Genomic DNA, 19512 nt, shown 5'->3' on the forward strand with positions numbered 1-19512 from the left:
GTCCCTGATCAGATATATAATTTTCAATAATTTTCTCCTATTTTGTGGGTTGTCTTTTCACTCTCTTGGTAGTGTCCTTTAACGCATAAAAGTTACTTTTGATGAAGTCCAATTTATTTTTTCTTTTGTCACATGAGCTTAGATATGACAACAAAAGGTCATAGCTAAGATACGACACCAAAGGTCATATCTAAGAAACCATTGCCTATCTCAAGATCACAGAGAACTATGCCTGTGTTTTTCTCTATGAGTTTTATAGTTTTAGCTCTTATATTTAGGTCTGTGATCAATTTTGAGTTAATTTTTTTGTATGATGTGGGGGTCAAACATCATTCTTTTGCATGCAAATAGCCAGTTATCACAGCACCATTTGTTGAAAATGCTATTTTTTCCCCATTAAACTACCTTGACACCCTTGCCAAAAATCAATTGCCCATAAATGTAGGGGTTTACTTCTGTACTATCAATTCTGTTTCATTGCTCTAAATGTCTATCCTTGTGCCTGTAACAAATTGTCTTAATTACTGCAGCTTTTCTGTAAGTTTTGAAATGAGAAACTGTCTTCCAACTTTGTTCTTATTCAAGAATGTTTTGGGCTGTTTGAGGTCCCTTGCATTTCTATATGAACTTTAGGATCACTTTATCAATTTCTATGAAAAAAAGGAAGCTGGAATTATTCTTTATTATTTTTTTTTTTTTTAGACAGGGTCTCATTCTGTCACCTAGGCTGGAGTTCAGTGGCACCATCACAGCTCACTGCAGCCTTGATCTCCCAGGCTCAAGCAATCCTCCAGCCTCAGCCTCCCAAGTAGCAGGGACTACAGGCTTGTGCCACCATGCCCAGCTAATTTTTTTTTTTTTTTGAGATGGAGTTTCACTATTGTTGCCCAGGCTGGAGTGCAATGGCACAGTCTCAGCTCGCTGCAACCTCCGCCTCCCAGGTTCAAGAAATTCTTCTGCCTCAGCCTCCCAAGTAACTGGGATTACAGGAGCACGCCACCACTCCCGGCTAATTTTTGTATTTTTAGTAGAGACAAGGTTTTACCATGTTGGCCAGGCTAGTCTTGAACTCCTTACCTCAGGTGATCTGCCTGCCTCAGCCTCCCAAAGTGCTGTGATTACAGGCGTAAGCCACCATGCCTGGCCTAATTTTTTTTTATTTTTAGTAGAAAACGAGATCTCATTATGTTAAGCTCCTCGTTTCCTCCTTCCCTATTCCCTGGCAACAGCCATCTTACTTTCTGTCACTATGAATTTGACTACTCTTGGTACTTCAGATAAGTGAAATCATACAGTATTTGTCTTTTCTGTGACTGGCTTATTTCACTTAGCATAATGTCCTCAAAGTTCATCCATACTGTAGAATGTGTCAGAATTTTCTTCCTTTTAAAGGCTGAGCAATATTCCTCATATGTATAATTTTGTTCTTTTTGATACTACTGCAAAATTGGTTTTCTTTTTTTTTTTTTTTTCAGACGGAGTCTCGCTCTATCGCCCAGGCTGGAGTGTAGTGGCGCAATCTCAGCTCACTGCAAGCTCCGCCTCCCAGGTTCACACCATTCTCCTGCCTCAGCCTCTCCGAGTAGCTGGGACTACAGGCACCCGCCACCAAGCCCAGCTAATTTTTTGTATTTTTAGTAGAGACGGGGTTTCACCGTGGTCTCGATCTCCTGACCTCGTGATCTGCCCGCCTCGGCCTCCCAAAGTGCTGGGATTATAGGCGTGAGCCACTGCACCTGGCCAAAATTGGTTTTCTTAATTTCATTTTCAGACTGTTCATTGATAGTAGATATACAATTGATTTTTCTGTATTGATTTTGGATTCTGCACCTTCTTGAACTAATTTATTAGCTCTAATAGTCTTTACATAGATTTCTTAAGATTTTCTATGTACAAGATCATGTCATTTCTGACTTGAGATGGTTTTACTTCTCTCTATCCAATCTGGATGCCCTTTATTTTTTTTTTTATTTTTTATTTTTTTCATGCCTAATTGCCCTGGCTAGAATCTCTAGTATGAGACTGAATAGTAATAGTGAGAGCTGACAACTTTGTCTTGTTCCTGATGTCAGGGGTAAAGCATTCAGTCTTTCACCATTAATTATATTAGTTGTGTGTTTCTTGTAGATTCCCTTTATCAAGTTGAGGAAGTTTCCTTCCATGCCTACCTTGTTTAGTATTTTTATCATAAAAGTATCTTGAATTTTGTCAAATGCTTTTCCTGAGTCTATTGAGATGATCATGTAGTTTTTGTTTTTTTTATTCTATTAATTTAGTGTATTGCTTTGATTTTTGTATTTTGAACTCAACATATTCTCACATTCCTGGGGTAAAGCCAATTTGGTCCTGGTGTATAATTTTTTTTACATTTTGCTAGATTCAGTTTGTTAGTTTTTGGTGTGAATTGTTGCATGTACATTTGGATTTGGTTTGCTACTAGAGTACTTTGGTGTGGATTATAGCATGTATATTCATAAACTATATTGGTCTACAGTTTTCTTATCTGGTAATCACCTTTTCTGGTTTTAGTATCAGGATAATACAAGTCCTCATAGAATGAGTTGGAAAGTGTCTGATTTTTTGAGAGTTTGAAGGAATGGTGTTAATTATTTTCTAAATATTTCATGGAATTCACTAATAAAGCCATCTGGTTCTGAGCTGTTCTTCATAGGAAGTTTTTAAATTTTTAATTCAATCACTTCACTTGTTATAGATCTGTTAAGATTGTCTATTTCTTCTTGAGTCAGATTCACTAGTTTGTCTTTATAATAATTTGTCCATTTCATCTAGGTTCTCTCATTTGCTGGCTTTTATTTGTTTGTTTTCTCATTTTATTTGATTTTCTGAGAAACTCAAAATCAGGGTCTTGCTTTGTCACCCCAACTGGAATGCAGTGACACAATCACAGCCCACTGCATCCTTGACCACCTGGGCTCATGTGATGCTCCCACCTCAGCCTCTGAGTATCTGGGACCACAGACACATGCCGCCATGCCCAATTAATTTTTTAATTATTTGAAGAGATAGGGTCTCACTGTGTTGCCCAGGCTGGTCTCAAACTCCTAGCCTCAAATGATTCTCTTCCTTCAGCTTCCGAAAGTGCTGGGATTACAGATGTGAACCACCCTGCCCTGCCCTTTTTTTTTAAATATAGGCATTTACAGCTATAAATTTCCCACTAACCACTACTTTAGCTGCATCTCATAGCCTTTGGTATGTTATGTTTTCAGTTTTATTCATATCAAAGTGATTTCTTCTTTGACCCATTGGTTGTTTAGGAGTGTAATTAATTTAACATATTTTTAGTTTTCTAAATTGCCTTCTGCTATCAGTTTCCAATTTCATTGAACTGGTTCAGAGAATTGATTTTCTATGAATTTAATCCTCTTAAATTTATTGAGACTTGTTTTGTGAGTTAATATGTGATCTATCCTAGAGAATGTTCCATGTACACTTGAGAAGAATGTGTATTCTCCTATTTTTGAGTAGAGGTTTCATAGATGTGTGTTAGATATAGTTGGTTTCTAGTGTTGTTCAAGCCTTCTATTTCCCTACTGATCTTCTGCTTGTTATTCTATCCATTATTAAAAGTGGGGTATTGAAATGTCCAACTATTATTGTTGAATTCTATCAGGTTTTTGCTCTGTTGTTGGGTGCATGTATGTTTGTAGTTGTTATCTTTTCTTTCTTACTTACTTTTTTTTTTTTTCTTGTAGAGATGAGGTCTTGCTATATTACCCAGGCTGGTCTTGAATTTCTGGCCTCAAGCAATCCTCTCACTTTGGCCTCCCAAAGTGCTGGTGTGAGATACTGCATCCAGCCATAATTGTTATATCTTTTTAATGGATTGACTCTTTTATAATATAAAATGTCCTTTCTCTGTCTTTAGTAACAATGTTTGTCTTAAAGTTTATATTGTCTGATATCAGTATGGCCAATCCAGGTCTTTTTTGGTTGGTGTGCACAGTATATCTTTTTCCATTTTTTTACTTTCAGTCTCTTTGTTTATTTGAATCTAAAGTATGTCTTTTGTAGACAGCATATAGTTGAGGGCATTTTTATCTATTTTTTACCCTGTCTTTTTATTGGAGTGTTCAATTCATTTACATTTAATGTAATGTACATTTAATGTAATTACTGATAAGGTAATATTTATGCCTGCCATGTTGCTATTTTTTCTATATGTTATATTTTTTGTTCCTTTGTTCTTTCATTCCTTCTTTTGTGTTAGATATTTTCTACTGTGCCATTTAAATTTCCTTATTTATTTTATTACATTTAAAAAATTATTTCCTTAGTTGTTTCTCTCTACGTCTTACAACAATCTAGTTCAAATTAACATCAAATTAATGCCTATGGTATATAATAACTTTGCTCCTATATAGCTCTATCCCCTCCCCCTCCTTTGTACTTTTATTTATTCATTGTATGCCCATCAACATAAATTTATAATTATTGCTTTAGGCAATTGTCTTTTATGTCAGGTAGAAGAAAAAGAGTTACAAACAAAAATACATACATATTTACATTTTAATGTAATTATAATGTACTATATAAAATGTGCTACATTCTATATTTACCTATGTCATTAATTCTCTTTGTGCCCTTTATTTGGATTTGAGTTATTGTCAAATGTCTTTGTTTTTTTGAGACACAGTCTCACTCTGTCACCCAGGCTGTAATGCAGTAACATAGTCACTGCAGCTTCAACCTCCCAGGCTCAAGTAATTCTCCTGCCTCAGCCTCCCGAGTAGCTGGGACCACAGGCATTCACCACTACACCCCAGTAAATTTTTTATTTTTAGTAGAGATGAGATCTCACTATATTGCCCAGGCTAACTGTCCTTTCACCTAGCCTGAAAGACTTTCTTTATTATTTCTCATAAAGCAGGTCTGCTGGCAATGAATTCTCTCAATTTTTGCTTATCTGGGAATATCATAATTTCCCCTTCAGTTACGAAGGATAATTTTACTAAATAGGGTATTCTTAGCTTACAATCTTTTTCCTTCAGTGCTTTATTTTATTTATTTATTTATTTTGAGACAGAGTCTCACTCTGTGGCTCAGGTTGGAGTGCAGTGGCGCAATCTCTGCTCACTGCAACCTCCCCCTCCCTTTTTAATGGACTGACTCTTTTATAATATAAAATGTCCTTTCTCTGTCTCTAGTAACAATGTTTGTCTTAAAGTCTATATTGTCTGATATCAGTATGGCCAATCCAGATCTTTTTTGGTTGGTGTGCATGGTGTATCTTTTTCCATTTTTTTACTTTCAGTCTATTTGTGCCTATTTTTTTACTTTCAGTCTATTCTTGTGCCTCTGCCTCCTGAGTAGCTGGGATTACAGGCGTGAGCCACCACACCTGGCTAATTTTTATATTTTTAATAGAGATGAGGTTTCACCATGTTGGCCAGGCTGGTCTCAAACTCCTGACCTCAGATGATCCACCCACCTTAGCCTCCCAAAGTGCTGGGATTACAGGCGTGAGCCACCACACCTGGCCAATCCTTCAGTGCTTTAAATATGGCACACTACTGCCCTCTGGCCTTCACGGTTTCTGATAAGAAATCACTTCTTAACCTTATTGCAAATCATTTGTATACAAGGAGTTGTTTTTCTCTTGCTGCTTTCAAGATTTTCTTTTTGTCTTTGGCTGTCAACAGTTTGATCACGATGTGTCAAGTTCTGAATCTCTTTGAGTTTATCCTATTTGGAGTGTATTGAGTTTCATGGATGTGTAATATTTTTCATCAAATGTAGGATGCTTTTGGGCCATTATTTCTTCAAATATTTCTCCCACCCCTTGATCTCTTTCCTCTGCTATGGGATTCCATTATGGCTACATTGATACTCTTCACAGTGTCACGCGAGTCTCTGAAGATGTGTTCATTTTAATTCATTTTTTTTCTTTTCTGTTTGTCAGGCTTGATCATCTCAATTGACCTGTGTTCAAGTTTGCTGATTATTTCTTCTACTTCCTCAAATATGCAGTTGAGCTCCTTTAGTTAATCAACTAAAATATATGTCACAAAGTCCAGGCTCATATCTGTAATCTATTGGACAGCCCTGTGTATCTTCACTAAGCACTTGCTTTTTTCCTTCACATAATTATAACAAGCTTGGTGATCTACTTCCAATTCGCAGAAGATTTAAAAAGTGGTTGATTAGAGACTATTCCCTTGACAAAAAGAGAAATGACAGAAATAACTATGAGAAGCAAATATCTCATAATTTGAAAGCACAGAAGTCAGACCATTTAGCCTAAGGAAAATCTTGGCTTTAGACTTAAACAGCTCCTGAGAGGTTTTCTATATTAAAGTATAAAATAGTTGATGTTCTTAATAAAGAGCTTAAGCCAATGAACAATGGTTACATGTATGTTCAAGCAGGAGAAAAGTCTACTTAGAAAAGCAGGGAAATATAAACTTAAAAAAATACAAAATGTTTGAACACTAAAGGACATTTTATTTACATGCAACATCAAACTGAGGTCTCAAGAAGTGGCAATAAAGTATTCCTTTGTTTATAACTATAGATACATTACCAAATTTATGTGTATACATAACTACCAAATTTTATGTATTTGGTACAGCAGATTTTATTGAATGAATTGATAAAGAAGTAATTGAGGAAACCTTGTGGGAAGAATTGGGCCTTCTTTCACAGTATTCTATGATGCACAAGACTCAAGCTGTCTAGTTCAACCTTTCTCTGAATGTAGGAATCTTTTCTAAAATCCATGTAAAGTCACAATTCCAGCCTGGGCTTGAAAACTTTCAGGGATGAGGGTGGAATGCTGGTTCACTTTCCATTACTGGACAGTTTCCATTACCCGATAGCTAGTCAGAAAGATTTTCCTCCACTAAGATGACGTCTGCTGCCCTGTCAATGTTCTACTTCTAGTTCTAGGATTAACATAAAGTAATTTTACTTTCACCTCTTCCTCCTCTTCCAGATGTCAACCCTTTAAATATTTTAACACAGCTGTCACCACTTTCTTATTCTCTTTTTTAAACTAAACATGTCATTTCTCTTAATTATTTTTCACATAACATAGTTTCCAGAAGCCCAATATCTCATTTCCCACCTTCTGAATAGTCTCAAGTTTATTATCATTTCTTAAGGTATAACATCCATAACTGCACATACATGCCCAGTGTGTTCTGACTAAAGTAGCACACAGTAGCACTATCACCTCTCCATAACTGTACACTGTATATATTCCACTAATGCAACCTAACATTGAATTAGCTTTTCCAACAATCACATCACAATCTTAGCTCCCATGGAAAATGTACCACCTAGTGGTCTTATAAAGACAAGGAGAAATTCAGCCCAAAGCAAAAGGAAGAAAAAGTATCAAAGTCAGAGAGATATAGGAAAACAAATTCCACAAATTGCAAAAACCTGTGGTGTTTTAGTTGCACATTTCCTTTTAACTGGCTAACAATGGTAAGGTTTAGTATAAATTTTAGTTTCACCACAATTTGAGTCAAATGTAATTACTGAAGATGATCTTCTGATTACCTACAATTGCTGCAAATATTTGATTTTTTACCTGATGCTTTGGAACACAAGTGGACTTTTAGCTCATGAAATTGCACACACTAAAATTAGAACAAAAATACTGAGACATCTGGCCAAATTAGATTAGGATTTACAGAGATTCTCAAGATACTCTACCTATTTAGTAGACACTGTCTTTTGAATCCACTGGGCTGTGAGAGCCTCTGGATCCTTTTGGAGAGTTGTCTAAACAACGCAGGAGGAGTGATCTTCCAAATTACAGACTCTCTTCCACAGTTATAGTAATATTGTGCCCTGCAAGTTGTAGAAGAGAAAAGAAGTAAACGAAACAAGCATAATTTCAAATTATCATAGTATTTTCCAACATTGATCCCCAGGCCTAGGGGAGCAGGTATGACAGTTTATTATTGATGAGGTATTTTCCACGTGAAGAGAAATTAATTGCTTTAGAAACGGTTACACCCATCAAGTTTTCAACTGGCTTCTATTATACTCAAAACAGATAGTTTTCTCAAATAAATGGCATCTTTTTTTCTATTTTCTTTTTATCTTTTTTTTTTTTTTTTTTTTTTGAGATTGGAGTCTTGCTCTGTCGCCCAGACTGGAGTGCAGTGGTGCGATCTTGGCTCACTGCAAGCTCTGCCTCCCAGGTTCACGCCTTTCTCCTGCCTCAGCCTCCTGAGTAGCTGGTACTACAGGTGCCTGCCACCACGCCCGGCTAATTTTTTGTATGTTTAGTAGAGACGGGGTTTCACGTGTTAACCAGGATGGTCTTGATCTCCTGACCTCGTGATCCACCCGCCTCGGCCTCCCAAATTGCTAGGATTACTGGCGTGAGCCACTGCGCCTGGCCGACATCTTTTTTTTCAATTGAGACAGGGTCATACACGGGCTCACTGCAGCCTCAACCTCCTGGGCTCAAGTGATCCTCCTACCTCAGCCTCCCGAGTAGCTGGGATCACAGGCATGTGCCTCTATGCCCAGCAGCTTTTTAAAATTTTTTCATAGACATGGGGTTTCACTGTGTTCCCCAGGCTGGTCTTGAACTCCTGGGCTCAAGCAATACTCCTGTCTTAGCCTCCCAAAGTGCTAGAATTAAAGGCATGAGCCACCATGCCTGGCAATTACATTTTCCAAATAGACCAAAAGATACACAGATGAAGAGAAAATTTGCTGCTTTTAAAACCAAATACTTCCTTTAGCATCTATATAAATAAAATTTTTTACTACATTTCTATTTTATTGGATGAATTATATTGATACTTTGCTAGATAACTGAGTTTAGGAATACATTCTACTTGATGTGCACAGAGTAATCATTATTGGGGCTTGTTAACTATGATTTTTTAGGATAAGTAATAATATTGTTCTTCTTTTATTTGTCTATTTGTTAGTTTTAGAAGCAGGATCTTGCTCTATTGCCCAGGCTGAAGTGCAATGGCACAATCATGGTTCACGGCAGCCTCAAACTCCTGGGCTCAAGCAATGCTCCTGCCTCAGCCTCCTGAGTAGGGGGGACTACAAGTTTGCATCACCATGCTGGGCTAATTATTTTATATTTGTACTGATGGGGGCTCGCTATATTATCTAGGCTAGCCTTGAATGCCTATGCTCAAGTGATGCTCCCATCTCAGCCTCCCAGAGTGCTAGGATTACAGGCATGAGCCAGCACACCCAGCCGCCATTGTTCTTCTTATCAACCCTGCCCTTCAATCTTTCCTTATCAAAATACATCAACAGTGGAAAAGGAAGTGACATTGACTACCCCCCCAGACCCAATGTTAACTCAAACTGCAGTCCCACTTTTGCTTCTATTATAAGGACCTCTGTTCCTTTAGGACATTCACAGATACAGATCTGCATCCCTCTGCCCAAGCCTGTCTGCTGGTTGCAGCTGTAAACATCCTTTACATCTAGGCTGAACTGGTGTTTTGCAAGCCTCAATCTGCATATAAGACTGTATCCCCCTTGCTTGCGACCACCCAGTCTTGAGGCCTGTCTACACCATCACACATATCTTTTGAGGGGGCTGGAGGCTGCCCAGCCGTGACTCCACTGCCCGACTGCACTGACTCACCTACCCACACCCATACACACACACACAAAGCCCAGCTTAAACAGGCAGGAAACCTCCAGCCCCTACCTAGGATTGGCCTTTTGAAGGAAATAGCGGTTCAGTTTGGGAATTAGAGATACAGAAGGAAGTGGTGATTTTGAACAACGGGGCACACTGCGGAGACCTTAGACTCAGGCAAGGGGGGCCACAGTGGTTGGGAAGAAGGTGATTATGCAGCCAATGAGCGGCACAAAGGCAAGATGTGCTTGGAGAGAAGAGCTGAGGGGAAAGGCCCAAGCAGTGAGTGAGAGATACAAACAAAAGAAGACGCCAGAGACAACTGCTACGCAACATTCTCTCGGGGGGGAATGGCAACCACCAAATGCCAGGAAAATCTGTACTGGGCATAATACTTATGCCGTATGCTGCCAACACCTAGCACTACCTAGGTGTTCTATAAAATGGCGAAAATAAACAATGTATGGTGATTATGAAGACTAAACAAGAGAAGTGTATATGTTGTTCTATAATTCACAAAGCACTATTCAAATGATTCTATTAATCAACTTGTATATTAAATTTCATATTCACGTATCTTTTCCTTATAGATGCTGCATATTAACAGAATATACTGCTGCTGCCCTTATGTGCTTCTCCTCCTCCCAGAGTCATCCACGCATCCAAGTCTCACAGCGCTGTCAATGTAGCAGGTACTCAAGTTTTTTTTTTTTTTTTTTTTTGGAGATGAAGTCTTGCTCCATCACCCAGGCTGGAGTGCAGTGGTACGATCCCGGCTCACTGCAACCTCTGCCTCCTGGGTTCAAGGAATTCTCCTGCCTCAGCTTCCCAAATAGCTAGAATTATAGGTGTGCACCACCACCCCCAGCTAATTTTTGTATTTTTAATATAGACAGGGTTTTGCCATGTTGGCCAGGCTGGTCTCGAACTCCTGACCTCAGGTGATCCACCCACCTCGGCCTCCCAAAGTGCTGGGATTACAGGTGTGAGTCACCACTCCCAGCCTCAAATATTATTTTAATATAGAGTACACTGCATTTTTCTCATTGTAAAAGAGACAAATATTCAGTATACAAAACTTGTAAAATAAAGAAGCTTAAGAGAGAGAAACAAAAAGCATATAGTAGTCCACCATTCAGAGATAGTAATGGGTAATATCTTGGAATAATTTGAGTCTTTTTTCCCTCTATTTATACACTCAAAAAATACTTATTGAGCACCAGGTGCTAGTTAGGAGCACTCACTAGGAGAGAGTGGAGAATAGGATAATCACTGCTTTCTTGCAGCTTGTTCTGTATGTCAAGGGGACAACACCAAATGTAAAATACAGTCAAGCACCGTGTAATGACCTTTCGGTCAACAATGAACCACCTATACAACAATTATACTGGATTGTACTGGAGCTGAAAAATTCCTATTGCTTTGTGATGTTGTAGCCATCATAACATCAGAGCACAATGCATTGCTCACATGTTTATGGCTATGCTGCTGTAAACAAAGCTACCAGCAAATACAATTATGTACAGTACATAATACTTTTTTTAACTTCCCTGTAAAATCCCGTTTTAAACAGTACGTAATACTTGATAGTGATGATAAACAACTATGTTACTGGTTTATGTGCTTACTATATGTTACGGGTTTATGTATTTTTATTGTTATTTTAGAGTGTACTCTTTCTACTTATAAAAAAAATTAACTGTAAAACAGCCTCAGACAGGTCCTTCAGGAGGTATTTCAGAAAAAGCCTTTTTATCATAGGAGATGACAGCCCCATGCATGTTTTGCTCCTAAACACCTTCTAGTGAGACAAGATGTGGAGGTGGAAGATAGTGATATGAATGACCCTGACCCTCTGTAGACTTAGGCTAATGTTTGTTTGTACCTTCTTTTTTTGTCAGGTCCTGCTCTGTCACCCAGGCTGGAGAGCAGTGTGATCATAGCTCACTGCAGCCTCAAACTCCTGGGCTCAAGCAATCCTCCCCTCTCAGCCTCCTGAGTAGCTAGGACTACGGGCATGTGCCACTATGCCCAGATAATTTTTAAATTTTTTTAGAGATGAGGTTCTTTCTATGTTGCCCAGGTTGGTCTTGAACTCTTGGCCTCAAATTATCCTCCCATTTTGGCCTCCCAAAGCACTGGGATTACTGGTACTAGCCACCATGCTGAGGCAGGTGGATTGCTTCAGCCCAGGAGTTTGAGACCATCCTGGGCAACGTGGCAAAGCCCTGTCTCTACCAAAAAAATCCAAAACAATTAACCAGGTGTGGTGGCACCCACCTGTAGTCCCAGCTACTTGGGAGGCTGAGGTGGGAGGATCGCGTGAACCCAGGAGGCTGAGGTCACAGTGAGCAAAATATGACTGCACTCCAGTAAGGGCAACAGAGCAAGACCTCTGCAAAAAAAAGTTTTAAAAGTTTAAAATATTTTAAAATAGAAAAAAAAAAGCTTATGCTATAGGGATATATATCAATCAGAGTCCCGTGGATTAAAAAATAATCATAATAAGGATATAAAGAAAAAAATATTTTTGGATAGCTGTATAATGTGTTTGTGTTTTAAGCTAAGTGTTATTATAAAAGAGTCAAAAAGGTTTTTATTTTTTTTAAGTTAAAAAGCTTATAAAGTAAAGGCCAGGCGCAGTGGCTCGCACCTGTAATCCCAGCACTTTGGGAGGCTGAGGCTGGTGGATCACCTGAGCTCAGGAGCTCCAGACCAGCCTGGCCAACATGGCGAAACCCTGACTCTACTAAAAAGACAAAAGTTAACAGGGTGTGGTAGCGCATGCCTATAGTCCCAGCTCCTCGAGGGGCTGAGGCAGGAGAATCACTTGAACCCGGGAGGGGGAGGTTGCAGTGAGCCAAGATTGCACCACTGCACTCCAGCCTGGGTGACAGAGCAAGAGCCTGTCTCAAAAATAAATAAATAAATAATAAAAATTTAACAAAAGAAGCTTATTGTGAGCTAAAGTGAATATATTATCAAAGAAAATTTTTTTTCATCAACAGTATAACTTCAGTGTACAGTGTTTATAAAGTCATGTAGCACGCAGTCATGTCCTGGGCCTTCATGTTCACTCACCACTCACTCATTGACCCACCCAGAATAACTTCCAGTCCTGCAAGCTCCATTCTTAGTAAAGGTCCTATTCAGGTGTACCATTTCTTATCTTTTATACCATAGCTTTCTGTGCCTTTTCTGTTTAGATATGTTTAGATACACAAATACTTACCATTGTGTTATAATTGCCTACAGTATTCTATAACATGCTGCACAGCTTTGTAGCCCAAGAGCACCAGGCTATACCATATAGCTCAGGTGTGTAGTAGGCTATACCATCTAGGTTTGTGTGAGTGCACTTTATGATGTTTGTTCAACAACTAAATCACCTACAGATGCATTTCTTAGAACATAGCCCTGTCATTAAGTAACACATAACTGTAAATAGTTGTGGTGAGTACTATGAAGGCATCAACTATTCAGGAGAGATAGAGGCTTCCTGGGTAGATTTGTGAGAATGTTGAAAGTTATGCTGAAGAGAATAGTCAGGGAAGGTCTCTATGAAAAGCTGAGACCTAGGCTGAGACTTAAAGGATCAAAACCTCTTAGTGACTTAAAAATGGGGAAAGCATTCTAGGCAGAGGAGAAAATGAGAAAAAGGCATTGAGATGGGAAATATCTCAGTATGTTTAAGGAATAAACTTTTTAAAATAAAAGTAGGATCACAGTATATACACAGTTTTATGTTCAAATTTTTCACTTAGTATTACAGCATAAATCCTTGGGTTATGAAATACAAATGGTAGTATTTTTAAAGTATTTTTAAAGTAAATACTTTGGTAAATTAAAACACTATCCACTTCCAGGCATGATAGAATAATAGGGATTGTGTTTATCCCTAGAATAAAGACATCTCCAGTAACTTTTTTTTTGAGACAGGGTCTCACTCTATCACCCAGGCTGGAGTGCAGTGATGCAATCATGGCCTCGACCTCCCAGGCTCAAGTGATCCTCCCACCTTAGCCTCCTGAGTAGTTGAGATCACAAGTGCTCACCACCATACCCAGCTAATTGTTTGTATTTTTAGTAGAGACAGGGTTTCACCATGTTGGCCAGTCTGGTCTCAAGCTCCTGACCTAGAGTGATCCACCCACCTGGGCCTCCCAAAGTACTGGGATTACAGGCATGAGCCACCACACCCAGCCACCAGTCTCGTTTTTAAAAAAAAAAATTAAAAGCAAGCCTCAAAAATGGACAAAGGATTTGGATGAACATTTCTCCAAAGAAGGTATTCAAATGCCAATAAACAAATGAAAAAATGTTCAACATCAAAAATTATTAAGGAAATGCAAATCAAAACCACAATGAGTACTACTTCACACATAGGAGGACAGCTTTATCAAAAAGATAATAACAAGTGTTGGTAAGGATGTGGAGATACTGGAACTGTCATTCATTACTGGTGGGATTATAAAGTGATATAGTCACTTTGGAAAACAGTCTAGCTGTTTAACTTATCAAAAAGTTAAATATAGAGTTATCATGTGAAACAGCAATTCAACTCCGGCTATATATTCAAGAGGAATGAAAACATATTCACACAAAAGCTTGTGTACACATGATTATAGCAGCATTACTTTTGCCAAAACGTAAAAAGAGGCCAATGTCTAACAACTGATGAATCGATAAATAAAATGTGGCAAAACCATACAATTAAAGATGACTTAGCCATAAAAACAAATGTACTTATACATGCTGCAACACAGATGAATCTTGAAAATATTGTGCTAAGCAAAAGAAGACAGTCACAAAGAACAACATATTGTAAGATTCCATTTATATGAAATTACCAGAATAGGTAAATTTATAGGAACAGAAAATAGATTAGTGGTTGCTCAGGGCTTGGAGAAGTTGAAGGGGAATAAGAATTGACTTCTAATGAGTTTAATGTTTCTTTTAGGGAAGGCAAAGTGTTCTAAAATTAGATTTTGATGATAGTTACACAGTCCTGTGAACATACTACCAAACTCTAATTTATATACTTTAATTTTTCATTTTTAATTTTTTTCAGTACAGAGATGGGGTCTCACTATGTTGCCCAGGCTGGTCTTAACTCCTGAGCACAGGCGATCCTCCCACTTCAGCCTCCCAAAGTGGGATTATAGGCATAAGCCACTATACTTCTATACTAAATTATATACCTTAAATGAGCAAATTATTTGGTAAGTGAATTAATCACAATAAAGCTTTTTTTTTTTTTTTAAAAAAGAAAACCTCAGAAGATCAAACTGTTTAGAAATAAGGTAACTACATCCCAAAACAAAGCTCAAGAGTATTTATAGGAATACAAAAACATCCAGGAGCTAGTAAGGTAAAATTCACAATATTTGGTACCCAATCAAAAACTACCAGGTATGCAAAGAAGCAGTAAATTATGACCCATAATGAGAAAAATCAATCATTGGAAACAGACCCAGAAATGATATATTATAAAATTAGTAGGCAAGAACATTAAAACAGCTATTGTAACTGTATTGCGTATTTTCAAGAAGGCAAAGATGATTGAGCATGTTAAGTAGACACAAAATATAAAAATACCCAAATGAACCTCTAGAGATTAAAAACTACAATGGGTGAGATGAAAAATTCTCTGGGTGAGACAAATATTACACTGAAGAAGAAAAGATTAATGAAGACATAGAAATAAAACACAGAGGTGAGGAAACAGATTCAATGTGCTGTGGGAAAACTTCAAGCAGAGTCTAATACATCTAACTAGAGCCCGCAAAGAAGGAGGAGCATAAAAAATATCTGAAATAATAATAACTGAAAGTTTTCCAAATTAGATGAAAATCATAAATGTAAAGATCCAATTTTAATGAACCCCGAACAGAAGAAATATTAAGAAAAAAAATTAAGATATATTATAATCAAAATTTTAAAAACCAGAGACAAAGAGAAAAATCATTAAAGCAAAATAACAGTCAGTCTCATCAGAAATAATGGAGATAGTGAGGCAATATTTGTCCATCTGGAGTTCTATGCCCACCAAAAATACAGTTCAAAATGAAAGTGAAATAAAGAATTTTAAGATATGCAAAAGCTGAAAGAATTCATCAGCAGCAGACCTGAACTAAAAGAAGTATAAGCTGGGCATGGTGGCTCACATCTGTAATCCCAGCACTTTGGGAGGCCAAGGTGGCGGATCACTTGAGGTCAGGAGTCCAAGACCAGCCTGGCCAACATGGTGAAACCCTATCTCTACTAAAAAAACAACAACAACAACAACAACAACAAAAAAAAAACAAAATTAGCCAGGCATGGTGGCGTGCACCTGTAATCTCAGCTACTTGGGAGGCTGAGGCAGGAGAATCACTTGAAACCACGAGGCAGAAGTTGTAGTGAGCCAACATCGTACCACTGTACTCCAGCCTGGGTGACATAGTGATACTCCATCTCAATTAAAAAAAATTATTATTAAGGAAAGTCCTCCAGGAAGAAGAAAAATACAAAATGAAATGTATAGACTTAATAGATCCACACAAAGGAATGCGGAGTATGGGAACTGGTAAGAATGTGGGTAAATATAGGGGAATAAGAATTGACTGCTAATGAGTTTAATGTTTCTTTTAGGGAAGACAAAGTGTTCTAAAATTAGATTTTGATGATAGCTACACAGTCCTGTGAACATACTACCAAACTCTAATTTATACACTTTAATTTTTCATTTTTAATTTTTTTCAGTACAGAGATGGGGTCTCATGCCACTGCACTCCAGTCTGGGTGACAGAGTGAGACCATGTCTCAAAAAAAAAAAAAAAAATTTCCACAGATTGTGGCTTCAACAAAATTAAAAAACTATCTGAAAAACACACACTGCCAATGCTGACTCAGAAAGAAATAGGTCATCTGAATAGCACTATATCTATAAAATAAATTAAATTTATAGTTAAAAAACCTTCTCACCAAAAAACTCCAGGCCCAGATGACTTCATTGGAGAATTCCACTAAATATTTAAATACCAATAAATACCAAGTCTATATACTCTCCAATTGATTCTATGAGGACACCATTACCATAATACCAAAACCAGACAAAGACAGTACAAGAAAACTACAAATCGATATCCCTCATGGACATAGATGAAAGAATTCTAAAGTTACATTGCAGCACATACGTACTCAGTGTACATAATGTCTATGGATGCTTTGGTGCTATAATGGCAGAGTTGGGTAGTTGTAACAGAGACTGTGTGGCTAACTTTACTATCTGGCCCTTTCCAGAAAAAGTTCATTAACTTTTTACTGAAGTTATATATTGAAAGAGATAGAGAAATGGCCACCTTAAACTAGTATTTTATCTGAAACCAAACTTCAGGTAAATAATAATATCTTCATCCTTTTCTTGTTACTTTAAGCTCCCTCACTGCCTGTACCCATCTCCTTCCCCTCCCCCAACAGTCTTTCCACAGAGAGCTAACTTAGCAGAAAGCTTAAATCATTCAACCAGCAAGCACCGAAAGCAAATTCATCATGAGCATGAAGAACCTTAACAGCAGGCCAGGCGCTGTGGCTCGCACCTGTAATCCCAGCACTTTGGGAGGCCGAGGCAGGCAGATCCCATGAGGTCAGAAGTTTGAGACCAGCCTGGCCATCATGGTGAAACCCCGTCTATACTAAAAATACAAAAAAAAAAAAAAAAAAAAAAAATTAGCCAGGCATGGTGTCATGTGCCTGTAGTCCTAGCTTCTCAGGAGGCTGAGGCAGGAGAATTTCTTGAACCCAGGAGGCAGAGGTTGCAGTGAGCCAAGATTACGCCACTGCACACCAGCCTGGGTGACAGAGTGAAGCCCTGTCTCCAAAAAAAAAAAAAAAAAAAAAGCCTTAACAACCTTCTTACCTTTAGATGCAGTAATTAACTCATGCAATCAAGTCCATGGATATAATTAAAAATTCATGAAAATTTCATGCACAAGTAAGTTCATTCACAACGTTGCATATGCTACAAAATTGGAAATATACTATATCTCTAACAATAGAAGAATTACCTGCTTAATAAATTATCACTCTTCCTAAAAAGAAAGTTTAGATTTTTAAGCACAAAAAGCACTATATAAATTATGTATTTATTATCTCAAAATCTTTAAGTAGGCTACATATGTAAATACACACATAGTAAAAAAAAAAGACTAGAAGAAAATATGACAAAATATTTTCTCTGAATTGTAAGCCTACAGTAGATTTTTGTTGCCTTTTAAAATATATTCTTATTATACAGTTCAGAATTAAGTAAAATAAAGATATAAGGGAAAAGTCTAAAATAATATGAAGCAAATGTGATGCATACATACCGCAAATGGTATTCCAAATGGTTTTAGGTAGCACTTGAGTGAATTTAGAGGGAGTGAGTGGTATTGAGTTTTACTAGACACATGTCATTTAAATACAAATACTGAATAAATAATTTAATGGTACACAAATATGGCAGCTGGTGAAGATAATATATTGATGGCTAAAGTCTGGGGAACACATTTTAAAGGACAGAAGATCAAGGATTTTACCAGAAAGAAACCACATATAAACACACACACACACACTAAAGATTCCTTTTGCTTTTTTTTTTTTGAAAAGGGCAAAAGATACATATGTGCATAATTTTATTTATTTTTTTCTGGAAGAAATCATAAGAAAATTTAGGATACTTTTAGGAAGAGAGACTAGGGAAAGGGAAAATTCAGCTTTTTTCTCCTCCTTGATCCCTCCAAAGTAAATATAATCCCTTCTTTATTCAACTCCAAAGGCTTCTTAGTTATTACTTTAATCTACCTCGTATATCCCCCATAATAGATGATAAACTCCTTAACAACGATAATTGTGTCTTACTTGCCTTTGCCCCCCTGCTATAATTTGGATATGTTTGTTTGCAACCACCAAAGCTCATGTTGAAATTTGATTCCCAGGCCGGGTGCAGTGGCTTATGCCTGTAAATCCAGCACTTTGGGAGGCCGAGGCAGGCAGATCACCTGAGGTCAAGAGTTCAAGACCAGCCTGGACAACATGATGAAACCCCGTCTCTACGAAAAATTAGCTGGGCGTGGTGGTGGACACCTATAATCCCAGCTACTCAGGAGGCTGAGGCAGGAGAATTGCTTGAACCCGGAGGTGGAGGTTGCAGTGAGCCAAGATCGCGCCACTGCACTCCAGCCTAGGCAACAGAAGAAGACTCCATCTCAATAAAAAAAGAAAAAGAAGTTTGATTCCCAGTATGGTAGTGTTGGGAGTTGAGGCCTAATGGGAGGTGTTGGGTCATGGGGATGGATCCTTCATGAATGGCTTGGTGCCATTCTCAGTAGTGAGTGAGTTCTCACTCTCTTGACACTAGATTAGTTTTAACAGGAATGTGCCCATGAGAATGGGTTGTTATGAAACCAGGATGCCCCTTGGTTTTCCCTCTTTGCACATGCCTGCTTTCCCTTTGACTTTCTTCTTCGTGTTATGAAGTAGCATGAAAAGCCCTTACCAGAAGCCGAGCAGATGCCAGCGCTATGCTTCTTATACTTCTCTGTTTATAGAACCATGAGCTAAATAAACCTCTTCTCTTCGTAAATTACTCAGCTTCAGGTATTCCGTTGTAGCAAAATATTTGCTGAATTAAATTTAATAGTAACATGCCACCAAACATAATGATAAAATGTCACCAAACATGCAAAGATCGTTTCTATATTTTCCAGAAAGGAGATAAAATTAATCATGTACAACTGCCATTCTTGTGTTCAAAAAAATGAAGTGATCTTCATTAAGAAATTTGAAAATATTATCTTATTCATCTTCTTGAATAAACTTTTACAAGTAAATAAATACACCAATGATTGTAGCCTGTAAATATCATTCTGAAGCAAATATCCACCTCA

The 19512-nt window shown here is 37.8% G+C and overlaps 1 protein-coding gene across 5 annotated transcripts in view; it reads right to left on the reverse strand.

Moving 5' to 3' along the window:
• The window catches only part of SPMAP2L (sperm microtubule associated protein 2 like), a 75796-nt gene that overhangs the window by 20454 nt on the left and 35830 nt on the right, over positions 1–19512 (reverse strand). For all 5 annotated transcript variants that reach the window (XM_063610448.1, XM_063610451.1, XM_063610450.1 and 2 more), the window contains one exon: positions 7684–7821. In XM_063610448.1, coding sequence (XP_063466518.1) covers positions 7684–7821 — 138 coding nt within the window. The remainder of the gene's footprint in view (positions 1–7683; positions 7822–19512) is intronic.

Source organism: Symphalangus syndactylus, chromosome 10, assembly GCF_028878055.3.
Source record: "Symphalangus syndactylus isolate Jambi chromosome 10, NHGRI_mSymSyn1-v2.1_pri, whole genome shotgun sequence".
Taxonomy (NCBI): Eukaryota; Metazoa; Chordata; class Mammalia; order Primates; family Hylobatidae; genus Symphalangus; species Symphalangus syndactylus.